The sequence below is a fragment of the Macaca nemestrina genome, chromosome 10 (assembly GCF_043159975.1).
Source record: "Macaca nemestrina isolate mMacNem1 chromosome 10, mMacNem.hap1, whole genome shotgun sequence".
Classification (NCBI taxonomy): domain Eukaryota; kingdom Metazoa; phylum Chordata; class Mammalia; order Primates; family Cercopithecidae; genus Macaca; species Macaca nemestrina.
Window position 1 is genome coordinate 70,355,299 of NC_092134.1, and position 21,480 is coordinate 70,376,778.

The 21,480-nt window shown below is 42.2% G+C and overlaps 1 protein-coding gene across 4 annotated transcripts in view; it reads left to right on the plus strand.

The window, feature by feature from the left end:
- The first annotated feature begins 826 nt into the window (after positions 1-826).
- LOC105474038 (protein phosphatase, Mg2+/Mn2+ dependent 1H) overlaps positions 827-21,480 on the plus strand; it is a 366,109-nt gene continuing 345,455 nt past the window's right edge. For 3 of the 4 annotated variants that reach the window (XM_071071519.1, XM_011728342.3, XM_011728343.3), the window contains exon 1: positions 827-1,215. In XM_071071519.1, coding sequence (XP_070927620.1) covers positions 971-1,215 — 245 coding nt within the window. In that variant the 5' untranslated portion in view covers positions 827-970. Of the gene's footprint in view, positions 1,216-1,368; positions 1,481-21,480 lie in introns of those variants that run through there. The other variant, XM_071071520.1, reaches the window with a different exon arrangement.

Genomic DNA, 21,480 nt, shown 5'->3' on the forward strand with positions numbered 1-21,480 from the left:
GACCAGCGTCTGATTTCTCAAGAGATCTTTTTTCTTGTATATTAAGCTTATTCTGGGTTCAAAATAAGATTTGCTTTAGATAGTGATGCATACAGTGGTAATAAAAAGAAAAGTAAATCGACAAATACTTAGGGAAAAACTTTTAATAATCCTCATGCAATCCGTGTAGGCTTGTTTATTTTTAAGCCCTGAAAAGTCTCTTACACCCAGTGACTGCTGGTTTCTACGGCAGGACTTAGAAGCGTCCCACCCTGATTGCACCTGTCTCCCCTTTCCCCTCCTGCTCCCAAAGTTTCCTTTCTGGAGGGTGAAGGCAGCATTCCTCAGGAGTGGATTCTTCAACGCTTTTCCCGGCTGCCCGGCTCCACGTGACAGCCCCTAACACCTGTACCGCCTCCAGCTCACAGCGCCCCCATTCCCTCCGGCAGGTACAGACCCAGCCGGTCTCCCCCTCCCCCAGGAGGTCACGATCCCGGTGCGAGTCTCGCTCGGGCCGGCAGGGGAGGGGCTAACCAACGGCCACCGCAGCAGCCTGAGCCCTTGCAGCCTGATTATCACATGACTCGGCAGCGGTAGCCGTGGCAGCAGCCTCGGCGGCTCCGCGGGCTCGCCGTGTGGGCTCAGTTCCGCGCACGCCGGAGCCGAGTGCAGGGGGCGGGGAAGGGACCTGCTGCAACTGCAGCTGCCTGGTCGCTACTGGAGCGCGCGGTGACTCCCCCCGCCGGCCCGCTCCATGCAGCTCCGTTGCGGAAGTGTAGCGTGGGGAGGCGGCTGCCGCCGCGGCACGGAGCACGAGAGGCCGGGGCCCGGCCCCCTGCAGCACTAGGCTCTGGGAGCCGCGCGCGGCGCGTCCCAGCGGCCCGGCTCCCCGTGCGCCAGGCGCCCACCGCAGCCTGCATGCCCCGCGCTGCGCCTCGCCCGGCCCCCGCCGCCTCCTGCTCGCACCGCTGCAGTCGGGCGCCGGAGTAATATGCTCACTCGAGTGAAATCTGCCGTGGCCAATTTCATGGGCGGCATCATGGCTGGCAGCTCAGGCTCCGAGCACGGCGGCGGCGGCTGCGGAGGCTCGGACCTGCCCCTGCGTTTCCCCTACGGGCGGCCAGAGTTCCTGGGGCTGTCTCAGGACGAGGTGGAGTGCAGCGCCGATCACATCGCCCGCCCCATCCTCATCCTCAAGGAGACTCGGAGGCTGCCCTGGGCCACTGGCTACGCAGAGTGAGTGCAGCGACACCGGCGGCGCCCCTGCTCTCCTCGCGGCCCTTCCCCGCACGGTTCCAGCCCTCTTCTCTCCCTGCTTCTCGGCCTCAGGGCTCTCCACTAGCTGCCGGCGTCCAGGCCTCGGCGGGGAGCTCTTTACTTACACTGGCTATTTCCCTCTTCTCCCCACTCCCTCTTCCCCCAACCCAAGGACGCGGCGTCTCCAGCCCCGGTATGGGTGGTGGAGGGGTGGGTGGCAGCGCTGGACCGTGGGAAAGCTAAGGTGAGACAGGTCTGTGAATCCGGGGTCTCTGTCACTTGGGGGAAAAAAAGGGCAGAAAAGCTCTGCTGAAGTTTGAAACACATTAGGAAAATCTGCTATCTGTATCCCCACCCTCCCAAAATATAGTTGGCGTCCCCGCGTGATGCAGAGTTTGTGGGGTGGAGGCTTAGAGGAGATGTCACTGCGCCTGGGAGCTTGTGTCCGATTCCGGGAGGTGGCCGTGTCTGAGTGCGTGGTTGTACATTTCCGAAGGTCTCAGTTTCTCACTTTCAGCCCGCGAGTTCCTTCGCTTCTCCTTTAGCAGGTAGTAAAATGCTGCGCGTTCGGTAAATGCCAGTACTATTTCCCTCAGCCCTTGGGGAGGGGGAAACTTATTCCAACTGTCTAATATAACATTTTGGTAATCCGCTTTGGTGATTAAGCTTGCTTTTGACTGATCAGCTATTTCAGGAACCGACTGAGTCAGGTTGACGATCTGGAGTGGAACCGGGAAAGGAGAGGTGGAGGATTTTATTGCCCTTCCCCCAGCTCCATGGCCACTTTTCCATTAACTATTAATAACCATCTTATGAATGGTAAGATAAGTGACGTTTTCCCTTCTGTCTACTACCTCAGTTGTAGGAAACGGGAAAACTAGGACACATTTAGAATAGAATTCGGGGTTATTAATGAACCGGGGGGTGCAAACGTGCACGCAAAACCTGGTGCCTGGCACACCTGCGCCTTTTCCTTTAACCCCATCCCCTCGGTAATTTTGGCCCACCCCTATCCGTGCACGGCCTCGCTGCTTGATTGGTTCGTCCGGGAACCAATCAGCTCTTCCAACGCCTGGGCGCCTTGATGCTGACCCTGTTCTGGTGGCCTGGATACCCCCGAGCAGGCTTGGTTCCCGACGCTGAGGATTCCGGTGGGAGAGACTGCTTGGAATCTACTCTGCTTATTATCTCTAATTTTCCTTTCCTTCTCTCATCATCCTATAAACGCGTTTCTCCATGGGCTGAAATGGAAAACGTATAAATGGGGCTAGACGATTGGAGTGTGAAAGTGAGGAGGCAGAAATGCGCTTGATGGGAGCTCAGACAGTAAAAATTAACACTTCATAAAAGATGAGCGTGGAAGAGAACGTTGTGGGTGGCGAAGGTACAAAATAGCATTGTAATTTCCAAGAGAAAGCCAAAGCAAAAATAAACACCTGTGTAAGGAAAGACCTAAAGGAGAAAAAAGTGCCTGCCAAACATACCAAACACTGTTTCTTAACTGAAATAAAAACGTTATTTAAAAGCCCATTTGGGCCGGGCGTGGTGGTTCACGCCTGTAATCCCAGCACTTTGGGAGGCCGAGGCGGGCGGATCACCTAAGGTCGGGAGTTCGAGACCAGCTTGAATAACATGGAGAAACCCTGTCTCTACTTAAACTACAAAAATTAGCTGGGCGTGGTGGCGCAAGCCCGTAATCTCAGCTACTCGGGAGGCTGAGACGGGAGAATCGCTTGAACCCCTGAGGCAGAGATGGCAGTGAGCCAAGATCACCTCATTGCACTCCAGCCTGGGCAACAAGAGCAAAACCCAGTCTCAAAAAAAAAAAAAAAGCCCATTTGGACCCTTTACGAGACAGAAAGCAACTTGGAGGCATACACCGTCCTGTAATTGTGTAGGTGGGGGTCTTTGTGCCTGCCAAACGCCCCCACTCCCCCACTGCCGATCTGTCCCCACTCCCGTGAGTTTCCCAGGGCGAGGGCGCCTGTCAAGGCGAGAAGGAAAAACAGGCAATGGTGAGAAAGTTGTGAGAGATAGGAAAGAAGATACTGAAACACTGAAGGTGGAAGCCGTTTGGACAGTAAACGGAAAGCCTCAGATAAGCATGAGGGAAAGGAAAGAACGAATTGCAGAATGTTTGCATGCCTATGGTAGGCACAGGATGCAATGAGACACGCAGGAGAGAGTGCTTAGAGGGCTCCCCCCATCCTCTCTGGACCTCCATTTCCTTATCCCTAAAGAGTTTATCTTTTTCCTAGAATAAATCATGAGAGATATTCAACTTGACGGCTAGGAAGGCCACCGTAAAATGTTACAAATTTTAAAGTTAGTGGCAAAAGCAATTACATGTGTGATAATTCAAGCAAAGACCTATTTAAAAAAAAAAAAAAAAAAAAAAAAAAAAAAGGTCAGCCCCTCTTCCCCAGCCCTGGCTTACTCCCTAGGAGTAATGAGGGTTCAGTGTTTGGGTGATATTTGGCTTTCAGACTTCTTTGGATGCCCTCATAAATACATATCATGCGTTTTTTTTTTTTTTTCTCAAAATAGACTCATACTAAGCATATTAGTCTGTAGCATTTTCACAAAACACTGTGTCATTGACAGTATTCACAAGTAAACACAGAATTACCTCATTCTTCTTAAATATATACTATTAGTAATAGCTAACATAGTTAATGCTTACTCTTTAGTGCTAATACTGTTTTATATTATCTGATTTTCACAAAAGCCCAATGAAGTAGGCACTATCGTTTCCATATTATAGTTGAGAACACAGAGGCACTGAGTGATTAAGCAGCTTGCCCAGGGTCAAGCCTGTGTGTGAACCCAGGCAGTCTGACTCCAGAGCTCACAACACTAAACTCATTCTCTACAGTGGATTAAGTTATGATGTATTCATCTGTACCCAGGAATAGCCACTAAAGTCTTGGCCATCTCTCCTCACCTTTATCCCTGTCAGATGTTATACTGCACCACTTCCTTATATCTTGAACTGTTTATCTTCCTGCAAAAATGCATCCTGAATGATCAAAATGGCTGAAATAGGGAAGGAAAGAGAAAGACAAGTAGGGACTGTGGCTGTGATCAGAAGCTGCCACCAGTAATGCTGCCCTTTCCTACAGGATTTACTGGCAGAAGAAAATTGTCTTCTCTTTGTTCTAGAAGGTACCCAAGAGGGGTTGAATAGGTAGGAATATTGCTCAGATTGTGGTGATAAGAACTGCACTAAGGAGCTAATGCCTGAATCAGAAGTGATCTGTTTATCTCTCTAGAAGGTGAGTCACGTTCCAAGCCTTCCTTGGGAGGAAAAATTGACATCTTTTGGTCAATGAGTTAATGTTGATGACTGACCCTTTGAGATGGTAGAAAAATTAAGAAGAAATGGTCTAATCTTTTGCCACTTACTGTTAATCCCTTTCAAGAAGAGAGACTCTATAGGTTATAGAACTAGAGAATTAGCCGTAAGCAATCCCTGCTAGACTTGAGGTTGCAGAAACTGAAGATGCTTGTTCATTTCAGTATTCATTGGCATTGTCCTAGATGGAATTTCCCAGCTCTTGAAAAGCTTCCCATTATAGCTGAAAAGTTTAGCCACTTGGCTAAGGGGTATTTGCAAGGTTGTAAAGCTCTGTAAAGCATTGTAGTTATAGATAACATCTACTAAGCTAAAATCTTTCTAAAAACATGCATTAGCAAGTTTTAAGTTTGGCTTTGAAATCAGTGACTGAGCCTGTTTGGTCTGCTCATTTGATAAAGCCCTTGGGAAGCAACAGTCTGACCCAGAGACCATGGGGCAGCTACTTCCTTTCTCTTAAATACCACCCACGTGGAGGTTGGTTCATTTTTGTAATGGGTTAGGAACCCATTTTGGCTTTTTTTCTTTTTTTACCTGTTTGCCCAATTTTTATCCTGTTGATGAACAGTTGGTTTTAGAGATGCCAGCAGACATGGAATTTGTGCCTGAAACTACAGCCGTAGGGAATGCCAAAGAGTGTGCTGTGGTTTTGAGCAAGAGTATTCTGTATGTTAATGCATCATATTCAGGTTTTTATCAGTGATACATTTCTTTACTTGTACAGAAAGAATACATAAGTATAGCTAATTTTACTTAGGTTATAGCTATAATTATTATTTTTTTCCTATTTCTTATAAAAGTACCCCTGGACATAAGTACAAACAAAAAGCCACTTTGAGAGCATCTGTTAAATGTATATCATACAAGTGTATGTCTCACAGAGTTGAAAATTATGAAATTTTTGATGAAATAACCTTATTTAAATCCAGCCAACAGCCTACAAGTATTTGGATTTGTTTTGGACTCTGCAGGCTGTCTGTCTCCTCGGGTCATTGGCACTAATTGCTTATTACCAATAAATGGCATTAGTTGGCTGGGTGGTGGTGATGACACAAAACCCACTATTTCTTTCTTGCCCCAAAGCTCGGAAATCCCCTGGCCTTTCTTTTTCCCTTCTAACCCTTCCTGGCTTACCTGCCCCTCTTACTGATACCTCTTTGCAGAACTCCTGCTTGGAAACTTCCTGTGACTTTTGCAACTGAAGAAACTCGAGGTTCTCTACTCTTGTGTAAGGATAAAAAGAAGTGGGTGAGGGTATTTGCAGATGAGTTAGAAGTCCAGAGTAGCCTGAGCTATTTCAGCTACCTTTCTGGTGACTTACAAAAAGTATTAATTTCCTATTTTAAAGCAGACAGCTAAGCGTTCCTTCATATTTCAGATATAACATTATAAAGAAATCATCCCCCTTAGGTGGAGCTCCTGGGGATGTCTCTTTTCTTAGGGAAATGCATCAGCTTCTTTCAAGGACTGGTGATGCTTCAGGCAAAGGGTTTAACCATGCAGGGGGGTGTTTACTATATGTTTCAGTCCCAGTTTAGGTAGACATCCACATCTCTGATATGAGCCCACTATACAGTGCTTTTAATTAAGGTTACAGCAGTACTAGTTGAAAATTTAAAACTGCATACTGGAATTGTTTTCTAAAAATACATTAATGTTCAAGAAAGTTGTTTTTAATTTTCAGTGTTTGGTAGAAATAAACTCTGGTGCATTTATAGTTCTGTGATTTGCCTAATTTAAAGGGAGGATTAATTAGCTTGCCCCCTTGAATTTATGCTATCATTTTTCAGGAAATAATCATTCATCTGCTTCCATTATTTCTCTCAATTGATGAAATCATTGCAGTCCTACTATGTGTCCAGCACTGGTCCCATGCTGGGTTCATAATATAATGAGACATAGTCATAATCCTCAAGAAAATGTTATAGCATAACCTTCCCCCTTTTGTACTTCCTTTGAAATTAAATTAAAATGAAATTGACTGTTAAGGTTCAAAGGGACCAGCACCAGGGGTTTTGTTTTGATTTTAATGTCTTAATGCTTCTGGGTAATTTTGAATCTCAGTATTTGGAGCCTTTAAGTCACATTAGGGAAGCAAACTTGTTTTTTCCAACCAGCTTGTGATTAGCTTTGTACCTGAAGGCCCAAGACCTTACCTGCTGTTAGAGAAAAAAAATTATTCTGACACTTGTTACAGTGCTAGGGAAGACTTTACTCAAGTCTGTTGCAATATAGGAAAACAACCCAGCTCAATACAGCATTGACAGCTGGTACTTGTAGGCAAAGAGCAGAGTGTGAGGGGTCAGTGGAATGGAAAGTTACTCAGCAGGGACATTAAACCAAACTAAACTGACCTAGCAGGATTCTTGCTGAAAGCAGACCAAAGACTTATACATCAAAGGTGGGGAATGAGGAACTTGAGCAGATATCAAGTTTGGGGGATTCTTACTAGCCTGACTTAACAGGATTCTTGCTTAAGGAACAGGACTGGGGCCAATGTTGTGGCCTAGCAGAGAAGAGAGGCCTGAGTAAAGTTTGGTGGAGGACAGAATCTTTGTCATCCTTGCAGATGGGGGAGAAGGGGAAGAGAGTAGATGGTACTGCAGTTATTTAACTATGATTTTCATTCTGATTTATCTGCATTACTTCTGTGACCTTCCATAATTGACTGTGTTTCCTACTAACCATGTAAGGAGAGCAGATGCCCTTAATTATGGTGCAAAAGAAGCAGGATTGAACCTAATTATACAACATAATGTTATGGCAAAGAGTTGAGGAGCCTTTCCCATGCTGTTTTTTCAGATAAGTGGTTTTCCCTAGCTTTCCAGTTTGGTACTACAGTAGATACTTTGCAAATTATTAGCTTAAGAATGGTATAGCATTTGATTTGTTTGGCCCATCTCCCATATACCACATGGTGATGGGATCATTCCTATTTATACTTTATTAGAGGCATTGAAAATTGCTAAATGCAATAGTCATTTGTTGAGCTAGTCCTGTGTGTAAGTTCTGTACTAAGCACTTTACGTGTAAGGATTTAATGAGATGAATGCAATGTAGGTAAGTAATGTGCTCAAAGTAACAAAGCTTTTTAAGTGGCAGATCCTGGATTCATGTCCAGTTCTGTGGAACTCCCACCTTTGGTGGGTTTTCACTGTGTCTAATGAAATACTTAAAACATTTTTAACCATAAGATACTCATTATAGGAAATTCAGATAATACAGACTAGTAAAAGGTGTGAAGAACATGAAAGGTATGAAAATGTTTGATAATTAGTAAATTATCAAACATAACCTAGTAAAAGGTATGAAAAATGTTTGATAATTCATTAGCCACTATTTATATTTTAGATTAGGTCTCTCTGATTTCTTATATAGATGTTTTTTAAAAAATAAAAGCTGATCATATGTTTACATGTCTTTTAACATGTCTCCTTCACTTAAGAATATATAATGGACCCCTCTCCAACATACATTCTTTTTTCTTTTCTTTTTTTTTTTTTTTTTTTTTTTGAGACCGAGTTTCACTCTTGTTGCCCAGGCTGGAGTACAGTGATGCGATCTTGGCTTACTGCAACCTCCGCCTCCTGGGTTCAAGTGATTCTCCTGCCTCAGCCTCCCGAGAAGCTAGGATTACAGGTGCCCATGACCACACCCAGGTAATTTTTTGTATTTTTGGTAGAGATGGGGTTTCATCATGTTGGCCACACCGGTCTCAAACTCCTGACCTCAGGTGATCCTCTTGCCTCAGCCCCCCAAGTGCAGGATGACAGGTGTGAGCTACCACACCCGGCCTCCAACATATATTGTTTATTTATTTATTTATTTATTTATTTATTTATTGAGACGGAGTCTTGCTCTGTCGCCCAGGCTGGGGTGCAGTGGCCGGATCTCAGCTCACTGCAAGCTCCGCCTCCCAGGTTTACGCCATTCTCCTGCCTCAGCCTCCCGAGTAGCTGGGACTACAGGCGCCCGCCACCTCGCCTGGCTAGTTTTTTGTATTTTTTAGTAGAGATGGGGTTTCACCGTGTTAGCCAGGATGGTCTCCATCTCCTGACCTCGTGATCCGCCCGTCTTGGCCTCCCAAAGTGCTGGGATTACAAGCTTGAGCCACCGCACCCGGCCCATATATTCTTATTATGTCGACTGGGTAATATTCCACTGAAGGGCTTCTCATTCGTGAATCTCCCATTGAACATTTAGATTTACTTTTAGGCTTTTAGTGAATATCTTCAAGTGTTTTTTTCAGCTCATCCAGTTGTTTCCTTATGATTAACTTCTAGACATGGAAAGCTTGGGTAGAAGCTATGCACATTCACAACTGTGATACCTATCAGATTCGTTGTATCAATTCACACTGCAGCCAGCAGTATCTACCACTTTAGTATTAAGCCTTTTAATATTTGCCAGTGATCTGATAGATGATATATACTTCATTGTAATCTGTGTTTGATTATTGAAGAAAATGAATAAACAGATGTATATACTTATATGTCACAGATATTAGCCATGTAAATATCTTTTTTTTTTTTTTTTTTTTTTTTTGAGACGGTCTTGCTCTGTCCCCCAGGCTGGAATGCAATGGCGTCATCTTGGCTCACTGGCTCACTGCAACCTCTGCCTCCTGGGTTCAAGCAATTCCTGCCTCTGCCTCCTGAGTAGCTGGGATTACAGGCATGCGCCACCATGCCCAGCTAATTTTGTATTTTTAGTAGAGATGGGGTTTCTCCATGTTGGTCAGGCTGGTCTCCAACTCCTGACCTCAGATGATCTGCACACCTCGGCCTCTCAAAGTGCTGGGATTACAGGAATGAGTCACTGCACCCAACCTATTTAGAGATCTTTTTATGATTTTCCTGTTTATATTCATTTTTCTGTTGAAATAATGTTTCATATTTATAAGTGCTCTTTATATTTTAAGGCTATTCACCCTTGGCCTATCATGTTGTAATATATTTTCTAACATGTTCATTTTTTAACTTCATTTTTTTTTCTTTGCAATGCAAAATTTAATATTTGGGTGGTCATACCTAATTTCTCCTCTATGGCTTCTATTTCATATCAGGCTTAGAACATGTAAAGTACTAGAATAACCATCCTACTCCTTTTAGCTACTTACAGTCCTTAGTTGCAAGTCATAGAAATGCCTTTGAGCTAACTTCGGGGCATGGGGGGCGGGGAAAGAAATGGTAATTAGATACCAACTGTCTTATAGAACCCAAGTATAGGAATAACTTGGATTTTACAAGGGACTGGAACCCTGAACTGGAAAGCTAGCCAGCAACAAAGTGGCCATACTTTCAGTCTTTCACCAGGGCACAGGTGACTTCTCCATGCCACCAACAAGCAACCAGACCACATCACCTGTGGCCTCAATTCCAATTTTGAATTTTTGGGAGAGAGACTCCAATTGGTTCAGTTTGTCTCAGATGTCCACCTTTGACATAGGTGATCATAAATATGGCTGCCAGGACCCACTCCTGAGAATGGGCAGTTCTTTAAACAGGGAGGTGGTGGTAGTTAGGGCTGGGCAGATAGTTTAGAAGATTCTACTACTATAGGTAACTTAGTCAACAGATATTTGAGTACCTTCTTTGTTTCAGGCACATATTAGAAGACAGATGAAATGACCAAATAGACAAATGTGTCAACAGGCAAATAGTGATTGTGTCTGAATATGCCCTGCTGCCCTGCCTTGCAGCCCTTGGGGAGCTGTCTAGGCTAGGAATTCAAAACTGTCCCAAAAATGCCATAGAAGGGATAAAGACTCAGGCCAGCTTTGGAACTAAATATGGCTTGAAGATTTGTACCAATAAATAAGTATTACATATTAATATAAGATGATGTAGCTCTTTGGTCACAGGGGTATAAACCTGGCTAGTATGACACACCAGAGCTCTGCTCATTTTTGTTTGTTTTTTTGAGATAGTCTCGCTCTGTCACCCAGGTTGGAGTGCAGTGGCACGATCTTGGCTCACTACAACACCTGCCTCCCCAGTTCCAGCAATTCTTATGCCTCAGCCTTCCAAGTAGCTGTGACTACAGGCACGTCCCACCACACCTGGCTAATTTTTGTATTTTTAGTAGGGATGAGTTTCCTCATGTTGCCCAGACTGGTCTTGAACTCCTGGCCTCAAGAGATCCACCCACCTTGGCCTCCCAAAATGCTGGGATTGCAGGTGTGAGTCACTGCACCCCACCTGCTCGCTGTTATTTTTATTTCTTTTCTTCATCTCATTTGTCTAAGCAGGTAGGGTAATGACAGACATATTTGGTGAATGGGTGTTTATTTTATAAAACAAAAGTTCAACTTCTATAGTTTCCCCTTTTTTAATTAGTCTAAGATATTTACCTTTTTCCCTTTATTAGACATGGTTTTAATCTGATATTCATCTACTTATATTATTTTTGTAGTTTAAATGCAGGTTTATTGAGTGCATTTCCTTTATTTGAGACAGAGTCTGAATGTTGCTCTGTCACCCAGACTGGAGTACAGTGGTGTGATCCAGGTTCAATGCAGCCTCTGCCTCCTGGGTTCAAGCAATTCCTGTGCCTCTGCCTCCCTAGTAGCTGTGGCCACAGGCACACACCACCACACCTGGCTAATTTTTTGTATGGTAGAGATGGGGTTTTGACATGTTGGCTAGGCTGGTCTTGAACTCCTGGGTTCAAGCGATCCACCTGCCTTTGCCTTCCAAAGCACTGGGAGTGCAGGCGTGAGCCACCACACCTGGCTAATTGCATTTCTTGAACCAGTTGAAATCTCACGTTTTGTAGTCTGCTGCTTGTATTGTTATCAAATGTCATCTCGGGTTTCCCTGAATATTAGCTTACAAAGAAAATGTATTCTGTTTTTTCAGAATATTCTACATAAAATTCTGTGCCGGCAATTTGGCTATGAGAAAAGCTTAGAAAAAATAAGACCAGTGGATGATAGTCTCGAATGTAGTAAATTCATATTTCCTTATGTGCTTGTATTATGTCACTGTTTACCTATGTTTGTGCAAGCATGATTGAAGGACTAACAACAAAATTCAGAAACTGATTTCTGTAAGAAATTCACTCTAAATGCTGAGCTGACAGAGATTATGTTCAGAAGACCAATGGCAGCACTGAAAAGTCAGCCATGTGGGTGATTCTTACAAGGGGCTTCCATCCCTGTATGTGTAACCTGGGATTTATTCCTTGGATAGGCATCCCAGCTGTGATTAAGTGAGTCACCTTTTTGACCCTTTGAGTTGGTGACTGCCTACAGTTGTCGAGCTGGTTACTGCCCCACTTAATCCCACTCTGGGCCTCAGTTTCTTCTTACAAAATGGGGTCATTGAACTGCATTGGTAGTTCTCAGAATTTTTATTTTGTAACCTTTTATCATTTCAAAAATGTTGAGAAGACTGACATGAGGTTATTAACTTTTTATTTTGCCAAGCGTGGACATAATCAAATCTGTCATCTACCATCACCAGTGTTTCATGAAATAAAGGAGTTTTAAAACCAGAATCATAGAGGCATATAACCTCAGCAAAACAACAGTTTTTAAATCAAATACTTTTAGTTTTATGAAAAAGGTATGATATTGTTTCTATTTTTCTAAATTTTCATGGACTCATAAAATCATGTATTTTACCTGCCCTAGAGGATTGCCAATGCCCTTTCCAGTTCTAAACTCTGTGAGTTCCTGGAGTTAGGCCAGGAACCAAGTGTTTGCCCTCAGGGCTGAGGTTTTTCACAGTGGGGCCTGCTGCCTCCTTTATTGTGATTATAACTCGGAATTATTTTTTCCCCCAGCATTTTACCATGAAAATTTTCAGCCAGGCGCAGTGACTCACACCTGTAATACCAGCACTTTGGGAGGCCGAGGTGGGCGCATCAGCTGAGGTCAGGAGCTCGAGACCAGCCTGGCCAACGTGGTGAAACCTCGTCACTACTTAAAATACAAAAATCAGCCGGACTTGGTGGTATACACCTGTAATCCCAGCTACTCGGGAGGCTGAGGCAGGAGAATCGCTTGAACCCGGGAGGCGGAAGTTGCTGTGAGCCGAAATCGCGCCATTGTACCCCAGCCTGGGGAACAAGAGTGAGACTCCGTCTTGTTAAAGAAAAAAAAAGAAAAAAAGAAAATTTTCAAACATGCAGAAAAGTCGAAACCATTGTAGACTTAACACGTATATACCCGCCATCTAGCTTCTGTAATTCACATTTTGTTAGATTTGCTTTATCATTTACCTGTCTGTGTACCCATTTATCTGTCCATCAGTCCATTCTTGAGTTATCTCTAAGCTTGTTTTTTTTTTTTTTTTTTTTTTTTTTTTTAGTGCAGTGGCCTTAATTTATGCTTTTAAGTTCTTTTCCATAGAAAATAAAAAAAATAAGTTTGAGTGACTTTGACATCCTCAGTTGAGAAAAATAGCAGCAATTGGGTCCTTGTGCATGGAAGGGACCACCTCAGACTTCAGTTTTATAACAGTGGCCCCTGCAATTGCTCGCTCAATTGATAACCTTCCCATAACTTAGCATCCACATAGCTGAGCTTCACATGGGGTCAAATTTAAAAGTATCTCTTTGCTATGCTCCCATTTAATTAAATTAGGAAATCTGCGAAAAACTTGAATCACTCCTGTTTTCAGCCGGTGGCCAGGCAGGAATGCTCCCTGAAGAGTACTCTTCAACAAAGACTTCAGAATGTGTTACCTGAAAAGTAATCATGATGAATCAGGACATCACTGTGTTTTCCATACATCTGAAGTAGAGATTGTCCACTAGACAACCTAGGGAAAGCAGAGTACCTGCTCCGCTGCTCTTTTTCTGGTGTGATCAGATCAGCTGGGTCCTCTGAAACATGAATCCATAGTGCTTCCTTTGTTATACTATTTCTGACTTAGTTTTCTCTAAATGGCTGTAAAATTTAACTGCCTAGCTGTATTTTCTTTCTGTGGACTTTATGCTCTCATATTTAGGAGAAAGAATAAGGGAACACCAACTTCCATCTCTGTAGCTCTGGATGATTATTAAGGCCCTGGTCTGTAATGCTTAAAGGTAAGCATCTGTTGTCTATGTTCAATAAAAGAAGAAAATGAACCCCAGAGAGAAATCAAGTTACTTTAGAATCGCAGGCTGTCCCATGACCCTGGTGACCATCACTGAATCATTAAACCTGACCATTCATTGTGTGAAATTATTTAAAAAAAAAAAAAAAATCCTATCCCCGTAAACAAAATGCCACATAAGTGAATTAAATGTGTTTTATTGCTCAAAGGAAACTAATTTTCAAGAGGCTTTATATTGAATAAAGGCATGTTGGCACATCAAGTTTTGCACAAAAGGATACATTTAACAGTACTTTAAAATAGTTATATTGAATATAGTAGTCTCTTAAAATTATACTTCCTTACTATATGTGCATTCCTAAGTATAATAGTCAAAACCTTGTCAAAATTACTATATTTTTGGACTACACTGCTATTTTAAAATATTTTAATGTTTTTGGAAAGCCTGTATGTCTTAAAAACCAATCTGTACATTTTATGTAGTGATGTTTCTTTTTTCTAAAGTTAATAAATACAGCATGTGTTTTAACATCAGTAGCTACTTAGAAGTAAGGAAATGTACTTAGGAATTCTGAGTAATGGGACTCAAATCGTAAGTGAGGTTTTATGTGAGTCCCCTTTAAAATTTAATTTGGGAGGTTTGTTACCTAAGTTTTACTTAAGCAGAGTCAGGTTTTTGTTTGCTTGTTTGTTTTAGAGATGGCGTCTCACTGTGTTACCCTGGCTGGAGTGCAGTAGCTGTTCACAGGCACAATCATATCACCCTATGGGCTCAAGTGATCTTCCCACCTGAGCCTCCAGGTAGCTGGGATTGTGAGTGGCCAAGTTTGCTTCAGAGTCAAGTTTTAATGGAAATTTTTCAAGTTAGTGAACTTAGGGGCCAACAAGTGTGACAGCATTCAGTTAGCATTCATATCTTCGTCTTTGGCAGTGTGGTCTCTTGGGGTGGCCGTCTTGAGTGTGTGCACCTACATTGCTGGCTTGCAGAAGCCAGGCCTAATGGAGCCTTGCTGAATGCATGGTGTAATTAATCATCCCAGGGTTCTGGGCAGACAGACCAATTACTTGCCCAGCTGAGAGGACCAAAGTGGCTTTTGTGCTCTACTGTACTTTCAGGAAGTTGATAAATACACATTTAAGCTATTAAAAAATGGTACATCTTTACCTGTGATCTTTTTCATATAAGTATAGGAAGGAAAAAAATCTTGTGATAAACTGATTTTTTTTTTTAAATAAAAATATGAACGGGCATGGTGACTCACGCCTGTAATCCTAGCACTTTGGGATGCTGAAGCGGGTGGATCACCTGAGGTCAGGAGTTTGAGACCAGCCTGGCCAACATGGCAAAACCCCATCTCTACCAAAAATACAAAAACTAGCCGAGTGTAGTAGCAGGTGCCTGTAATCCCAACTACTCGGGAGGCTGAGGCAGGAGAATTACTTGAACCTGGGAGGTAGAGGCTGCAGTGAGCTGGGATCACTCTACTTCACCCCAGCCTGGGCAATAGAGTGAGAGACTGTCTCAAAAAATAAATTAATTAATAAATAAAATAAAAATGCTATAGATTATTGAGTTTCTATATTTAAGTGGTCTGCTGTGGTATACTAATAGTCACTATATGCCTTTTTGAAAAGGTGATTGTTGACAAAATATGTTACACACAGCCGGTAAAAATAAAAGATGGAGTGTAAATGTTCAGTAGGAAGCAAATTGTAAGGTACAGTGACTGTGAACAGCCCATAACAGGGTGTCAGTGAAAGCAGGAATGGAAAACCAAACTGATATTAATAAAGAAGGGACTATTAAGAGTTTTTACTTCTTTTTTTTTTTTTTTTTCTGATGCCGGGTGCCATGACTCATGCCTATAATCCCAGCATTTCGGGAGGCCAATGCAGGTGGATTGCTTGAGATTAGGAGTTCAAGACCAGCCTGAACAACATAGCAAGACCCAGTCTCCACCAAAACAAACAAACAAACAGTCAGGTATGGTGGTGTGCACCTGTGGTCCCAGCTACTTGGGAGGCTGAGGTGGGAGGATCACCTGAACCAGGCAGGTCAAGGCGGCAGTGAGCTGTGATCCTGCTACCACACTCCAGCTTCGGTGACAGAGTGAGACCCTGTCTCAACAAAAAGCAATTTTAAAAAGAGGATTTTTTGTAATATAAAAGAGGAAATAGCTATAGTATTTTGTTGTAAATAAGTAACCTATGACAATGGACTCTAAAAGATACGTTTGGGACAAACAATAATTTTATTGGCCTTTTAGGACAGTGTTTGCCCATAAGGTATGGTTTGGAGTGGAGCCAAAGAGTGAGATTAGATGCCCTCTTGGCATCTCTCCCTGTGATTATCAACAATGAGGCTATGCCACAGAGGACCATGCTGCTCTGTTGTTAGAACCAGGTGTCCAGAACTGGGCTGGTGACTCAGTGCAGCAGCAAATGGGAAGAAGAGAAGAATTGGCAGCTCTGACTATAGCAGCTGGTGTTTATTTATGTATTTTTTTTTTAATCTTGGTGTTCAGCTGGGAATCTCATGGACCCATACTTGAAGTCCTGCCTGTCCTCTTCTCCCCATTTCCCTGTCATCAGTTTAGTGCTGACAGAGACTACCTGGCCACGCTGCCCTTTTGCCCCTTGCACACCACCTGAAGCCCTGCCACCTGCCTTGCCATCCTCAGAGGGACCACCCGATGTGATTCGTCTCTGGTTCTGGGCTCCATGAGGACTTGTGCTGTAAATTCCTCAAGTCCTGGTTCCCAACCTTCTCAACATCACAAGCCCTTTTATTATTTTTTTTTTCTTGGATGAATTCCTTGTGAAAAATTTTGTCCAACAAGCTGTATTAAATAAGCATTAAGTTACTCCTATTAAAAAAAATTAACCGGCTACATCGTGTCTCCTAATCAGCACGAAGGTGTAGTGAAAAATCATATCGAAACTGATAACATTTCAGCCAAAAGCAAAGGAATTAACCTTTGTGAATCTTGAGTACTTCTTGCCCACAATGTTTGTCATTAGCTTCTCCCCCACCCCCACCCCCCAATATTTAAAACAGGTTAGATCTCCTATTGCTACCTTCCCAGGTCTTCAAAGAGCCTAGACCACAAATGGGACTCTCTGCCCACAGGTTTGGATTTTGTATCACCTGAGTTACCAGCAAGCTATGCTCAGATGAGTGTCAAGATCATTGTTTGGGTTTCAGATGTGTAGCACCTTCCTCAGGAACATTATTTTAACGTCCCTGATGTTCTGTTTCTTGTTGAAAAACTGTCTTTTAATAGTTTTATTTTGTTGCCTTCCAAAGTGCTACAAGTTGCCCGAGAGGCACAATGCATGTCAGCTGCAAGTTTAATTAAACTCGTGCTGAGAATATTATTTTTCTAGCAGAGTTTGACCCTTCGGCAAAAGTTTCTGTTGCACAAATTTCTATCTCCACTGACTGTGGATGAGAAGAACTTAAACTTATCTTGAGATGTTTACTAATCTGTCAAAGTGGAGGAAGGCATTGGTTAGTCAGGAACTTAGAACATAAACTATCCATATATTCTATCACCTGTAATTAGCTTCAATTGATAATTTGTGTGCGTCTGTTAGTACATATCTACTTTCAAACTGGGATAATTCTATATACTGATTACTTTTTTCACTTCAAATGGAGTCACTATCTTCCCATGTAAACAAGTATTTTACTCTCTCATTTTTAATGGCTGCATTGTATTCTATTTATGGTTGTAACACACATTTTTCTCCTTGATGTTAGCCAAGTTTTTACTATTGAAAACAGTCCTGGGATGAACCTCCTTGTAGACAAATCTTTGCTAAGCTATAATTTGAAAAGTGACATTTTTCTGGGAAAAATACTCAAAAGGGACTTTCCCAATATTTCTTGTGACATTATTTAATAGTTAGAAAAGATCAGTGTTTAGATTGGAAATTGTTTGGGGAAGCGTTAGCTATACACTTTAATGTACTTTACCAAAGTAGTGTTTTGGTGAGCTGGACATACTGATTAAAAAGCATTATGGCTTCACTTTAATATTTAGGTTTAAATTGCCCCTTTTTTGGTATCATCATGCATTCACTGTGTGCTTCACATGCCTTAAGAGGCAAAAGATACAGAGGTTTTAACCTTGGGAGGCTCACACTCTTCTTGGGAAAATAAATTAATGAAAAGTTGAGAACCCATGCATAGCATGACAGAGGAGTAGCATGCTGCTGGGGTGGCACCATGATCAATAACTTGAAGGGGCAGCTTGTGGTAGTCTTGGCTCTTTCCCTAGCCAGTCTGTGGCTTCAGCAAGCAGCCTCACTATTTTAATCCTCAGTTTGCATATTCATAATGTTAGGTCATTGACTTAGCCCTTCCCAGCTGTACAGTGCTGTCGGAGTAAGTGTCAGCACAAAAGTTGGGTTCTTCTTAATTTCTAATGACTTTTAAGTGGGATACTTGTATATACTTCACTAAAAATTAACACTTTTTCTTCTGCCTTGTCTGCTTTATCTTAAATAAAATCTCTGAATATGCATTTTAACAAAAAGTGGAAGTGAATTGAAAATCTAGTTACATTTGATTCTATGAAACAAATGTCTAAACCTAACAGCATGAAAAACCAAGTATGGTATAGTGGAAACTAATCCCCTTGCTTAGAGGATAGTATCCTGCTCTCCCCTCCCTTTACAGCATGAAGAGTGAGCACCAAGCACAGGTTATAATATTGTCTCCAGAAAAAAAATCAAAAAATAAAAATAAACTTCAGTAGCCTATCCTGAATAAAAAGAGACTAAATTTTTAGGCTTTTCCCCCAGAATTCTTTTAAAGTGATGTGATATGTTACTCTATTGTCCAGAAAGGATGACTTAAAGTATTTGCCTGGAAGGGGGATGTGCTTCAAAATCTTATCAGTGAAGCAAACAAAATCATGGTGGTGATGACAAGCTTTTCCTTCCACTTTGGAATGTTACAGCCAAATTATAATTTGTAAGGTATGTGGATATCGAATTAGGGTCTACTAAAAGTTGAAAAAAATGTAAAATTGAAAGCTCTTACTGATCCTTCCAGGAAAAAAAAGAATGAAGATCACAACTAGATCTGAATTCAGTCTTTCAATTTAGCCTCAAGTTGTCTGTAGGTGGGTGACCTGAGGACATCTATGTGGCTGTCAGGATTGTGCTGCCACTTGGCACAGAGCTAATGTTCTCTCACTTTGTCAGTTAAATTGCCGCAGAAAGCAGCTGCACTTGATGTAATTTTAATCAATACCTTGTACTTGTACGTGGCCCTGAAGCCACGTGTCACTGTACTGCTCTCAGCATCTCTGACCTGAGTAAAGGACGCAGAGGTTTGCTTGAGGTTTGGTTTTGAAAACTCGCATAAGTCAAATTATATTTTAAAAGCACCAGGAAGCTTGCTTTGTGACCTATGTCAGTGCAAGACATTTTCATAATGTTCAGAATGGTACTGTTAATCAGTATTGGTTCTTTGGAAGTTGAACTTTCACATGCTCTTTTTTTTTTTTTTTTTTTTTTTTTAAAGTAGAGGGTAACTAGTCTGTTCATTTCAGATGTTAAGTGACTGACAGCTAGCATCAATAGCTCCTTGAAGGTCATCAGGGTTAAGTGGCTAAGGATGAATGACTGGGACTCTGCCTACATCAGCTTCCTCCCTAATGTGCTTTTGAATATTCTTCAAGGATTGATTTATTACTTTTCAGTAACTCCATTTATACCAGAACTGCTTCAGCATTCATTTATATAATAGAGTTCTTCTGATTTAAGTACAATTCATTTAAAACAGTATGCTCAAGTAATTTTTTTCTCACAGAAAAAATACTCTTGGTGTTTGCACTTAAAAACATATCTTTTCCTGAGATATATTTATTTTTACTATATCTCAAAGCAGTAATTTACCTCATCAGTAAAGCCAGTTTTGCAGCTCTGTTAGGAATCTAAACAGTTTATTCTATTCAGTAAATATCATTGGTTAGGTACTTAGAGACTTAAAGATGAACCATCTCTACTTAACATTCACACTTTTCAGACTGTATTATGAGACAGATACCAAAACAGAAGATGTTTAGATTGTGTTATGTTATTAAATGGTTTGATAGTTAAAATTGTTTATTAAAGAAAATAATGTATGATCAACAATGCCCATGTTTAGCAAGCCATATTAGTTACAAGTAAAACTTAAGACTCTTTCAGCTAGGTTGACAGAAAACCATTAAATTAACTCAGTTTTCAGTCAGCTAACATTTATTAAACCTCCTCATGGAGTGTAAGGAAGGCTCTGAAGGTTAAAAAATATATTTTCTATTTTCAAGGGGTTCACAAGTTAGCAGGGGAGATATAGTGTGGATAACTGTAATATAATAAGCTACTGTGATGAAGGAGTTGATCAAATGTGATGGGAACCCAGCAAATGGGCACAGGCTGGTTAATTCTAAGTCTGGAGAAAATGGGAAGAGGTGAGCAAAGCTGACTGTTCGAACCCTGGAGGAACAGATGTTGTGTAGAGGAGGCACATGAGGGAGACAGCAGCATGAGGAAGGTCATGGCGGTATGAAAGCGGAATTTCTGGGAATTAGAAAAATCTTTTGTGACTGTTTGTAGGCCTGTCAAAATCCCTGACAGGGCATTTGTGGAGCCTGAACCATCTGACACTAGACATACAATGATTCTCCCTTCTTACAGAAAGAGTGGGTGCTGGTAACATTTGACTGCTCTTTAGGTCTGCCAGGCATGTCCTCTGGAACCTCTCTGTGGGATTGGTGCTTCCCTTCAAGATGGTAGACGGAATCACGTCTGAATGTTGCCTCTGTATTTAGGACTCTTGCTGGGCTGCTCTTGGGTACACCTGTATGCTATGTATCCAGGATCTAAGGGGAAGTGGGAGGGACTTTCCTTCTCAGGTAAAACCTGCTGGGATTTGTCATGGATGGGGGTCCCAGGTGAATTCACTAACGACCATAATTTTTGCTACAGAAAAGGTACTAATCCCTCACTTGCTGGTTTGATCACCTGGAGATTTCCTGCAAAAACTCTGCTACAGCTGTGCCCAGAGCCCTCCAACCATTCCTGATTGAACCATGCAGGGAGCAGAGCCAGTGCTGGAGCAGACAGCAGAACTCCTGAAGGTCCCGCGTGAGGCAGAGGGCTGCAGGCACACACCACATATGCCAAGAAATAAAGAGCCACTGAAACCCTAAGCCAAGTTTCTTTTGTCCTGAGATTTCTAACTCATTGCAGTTAAAAGTCATCAAAGTAAGAGTCCAGAAGGCACCAACTCTTAACACCAACAAAAAACAAAAACTGCATAGAGGCAGGGACAGGGCTGAAAAGATAGGTTTGCATGAGATTGTGAAGGCCCTTGTATCTCATCATAAGGAACTTTATTTACATCATAAGCAGTGAGCAGCCACAAAGAATTTTTTTTAGGAAGCAATTATTGGGAATGACATGAAGTTTATGTTTGGGAAAAGTAGCAGATATGGGAGTGAAACAGATGAAGGGTGAGGTACAATGGTGAGATGGAGAAGAGGCATTGTTGGAGGCTTTCCAGATGTAAATCTAATAGATTGCAGGACTGTTTGGGAATAATGAAGAGATATGTTAGCGACATCTAGTGCATACCCTTCTTTCTCTGTGTGGGCACATGGGAGGCTTACACCTCTCTGCTCCCTTTGTAGGTAGATGAGTCCATGTGACTAGTTCTGGCCAGTACATTTTGAGCATAAATGAAGTGTCACTTCTAGGCTGATGCCTATAATTGTCATTGGAAGACCTTCCAGTATTGTCTTCCTCTTGAATGATAATGGAGAAGGCTAAATGTTAACACTCCAC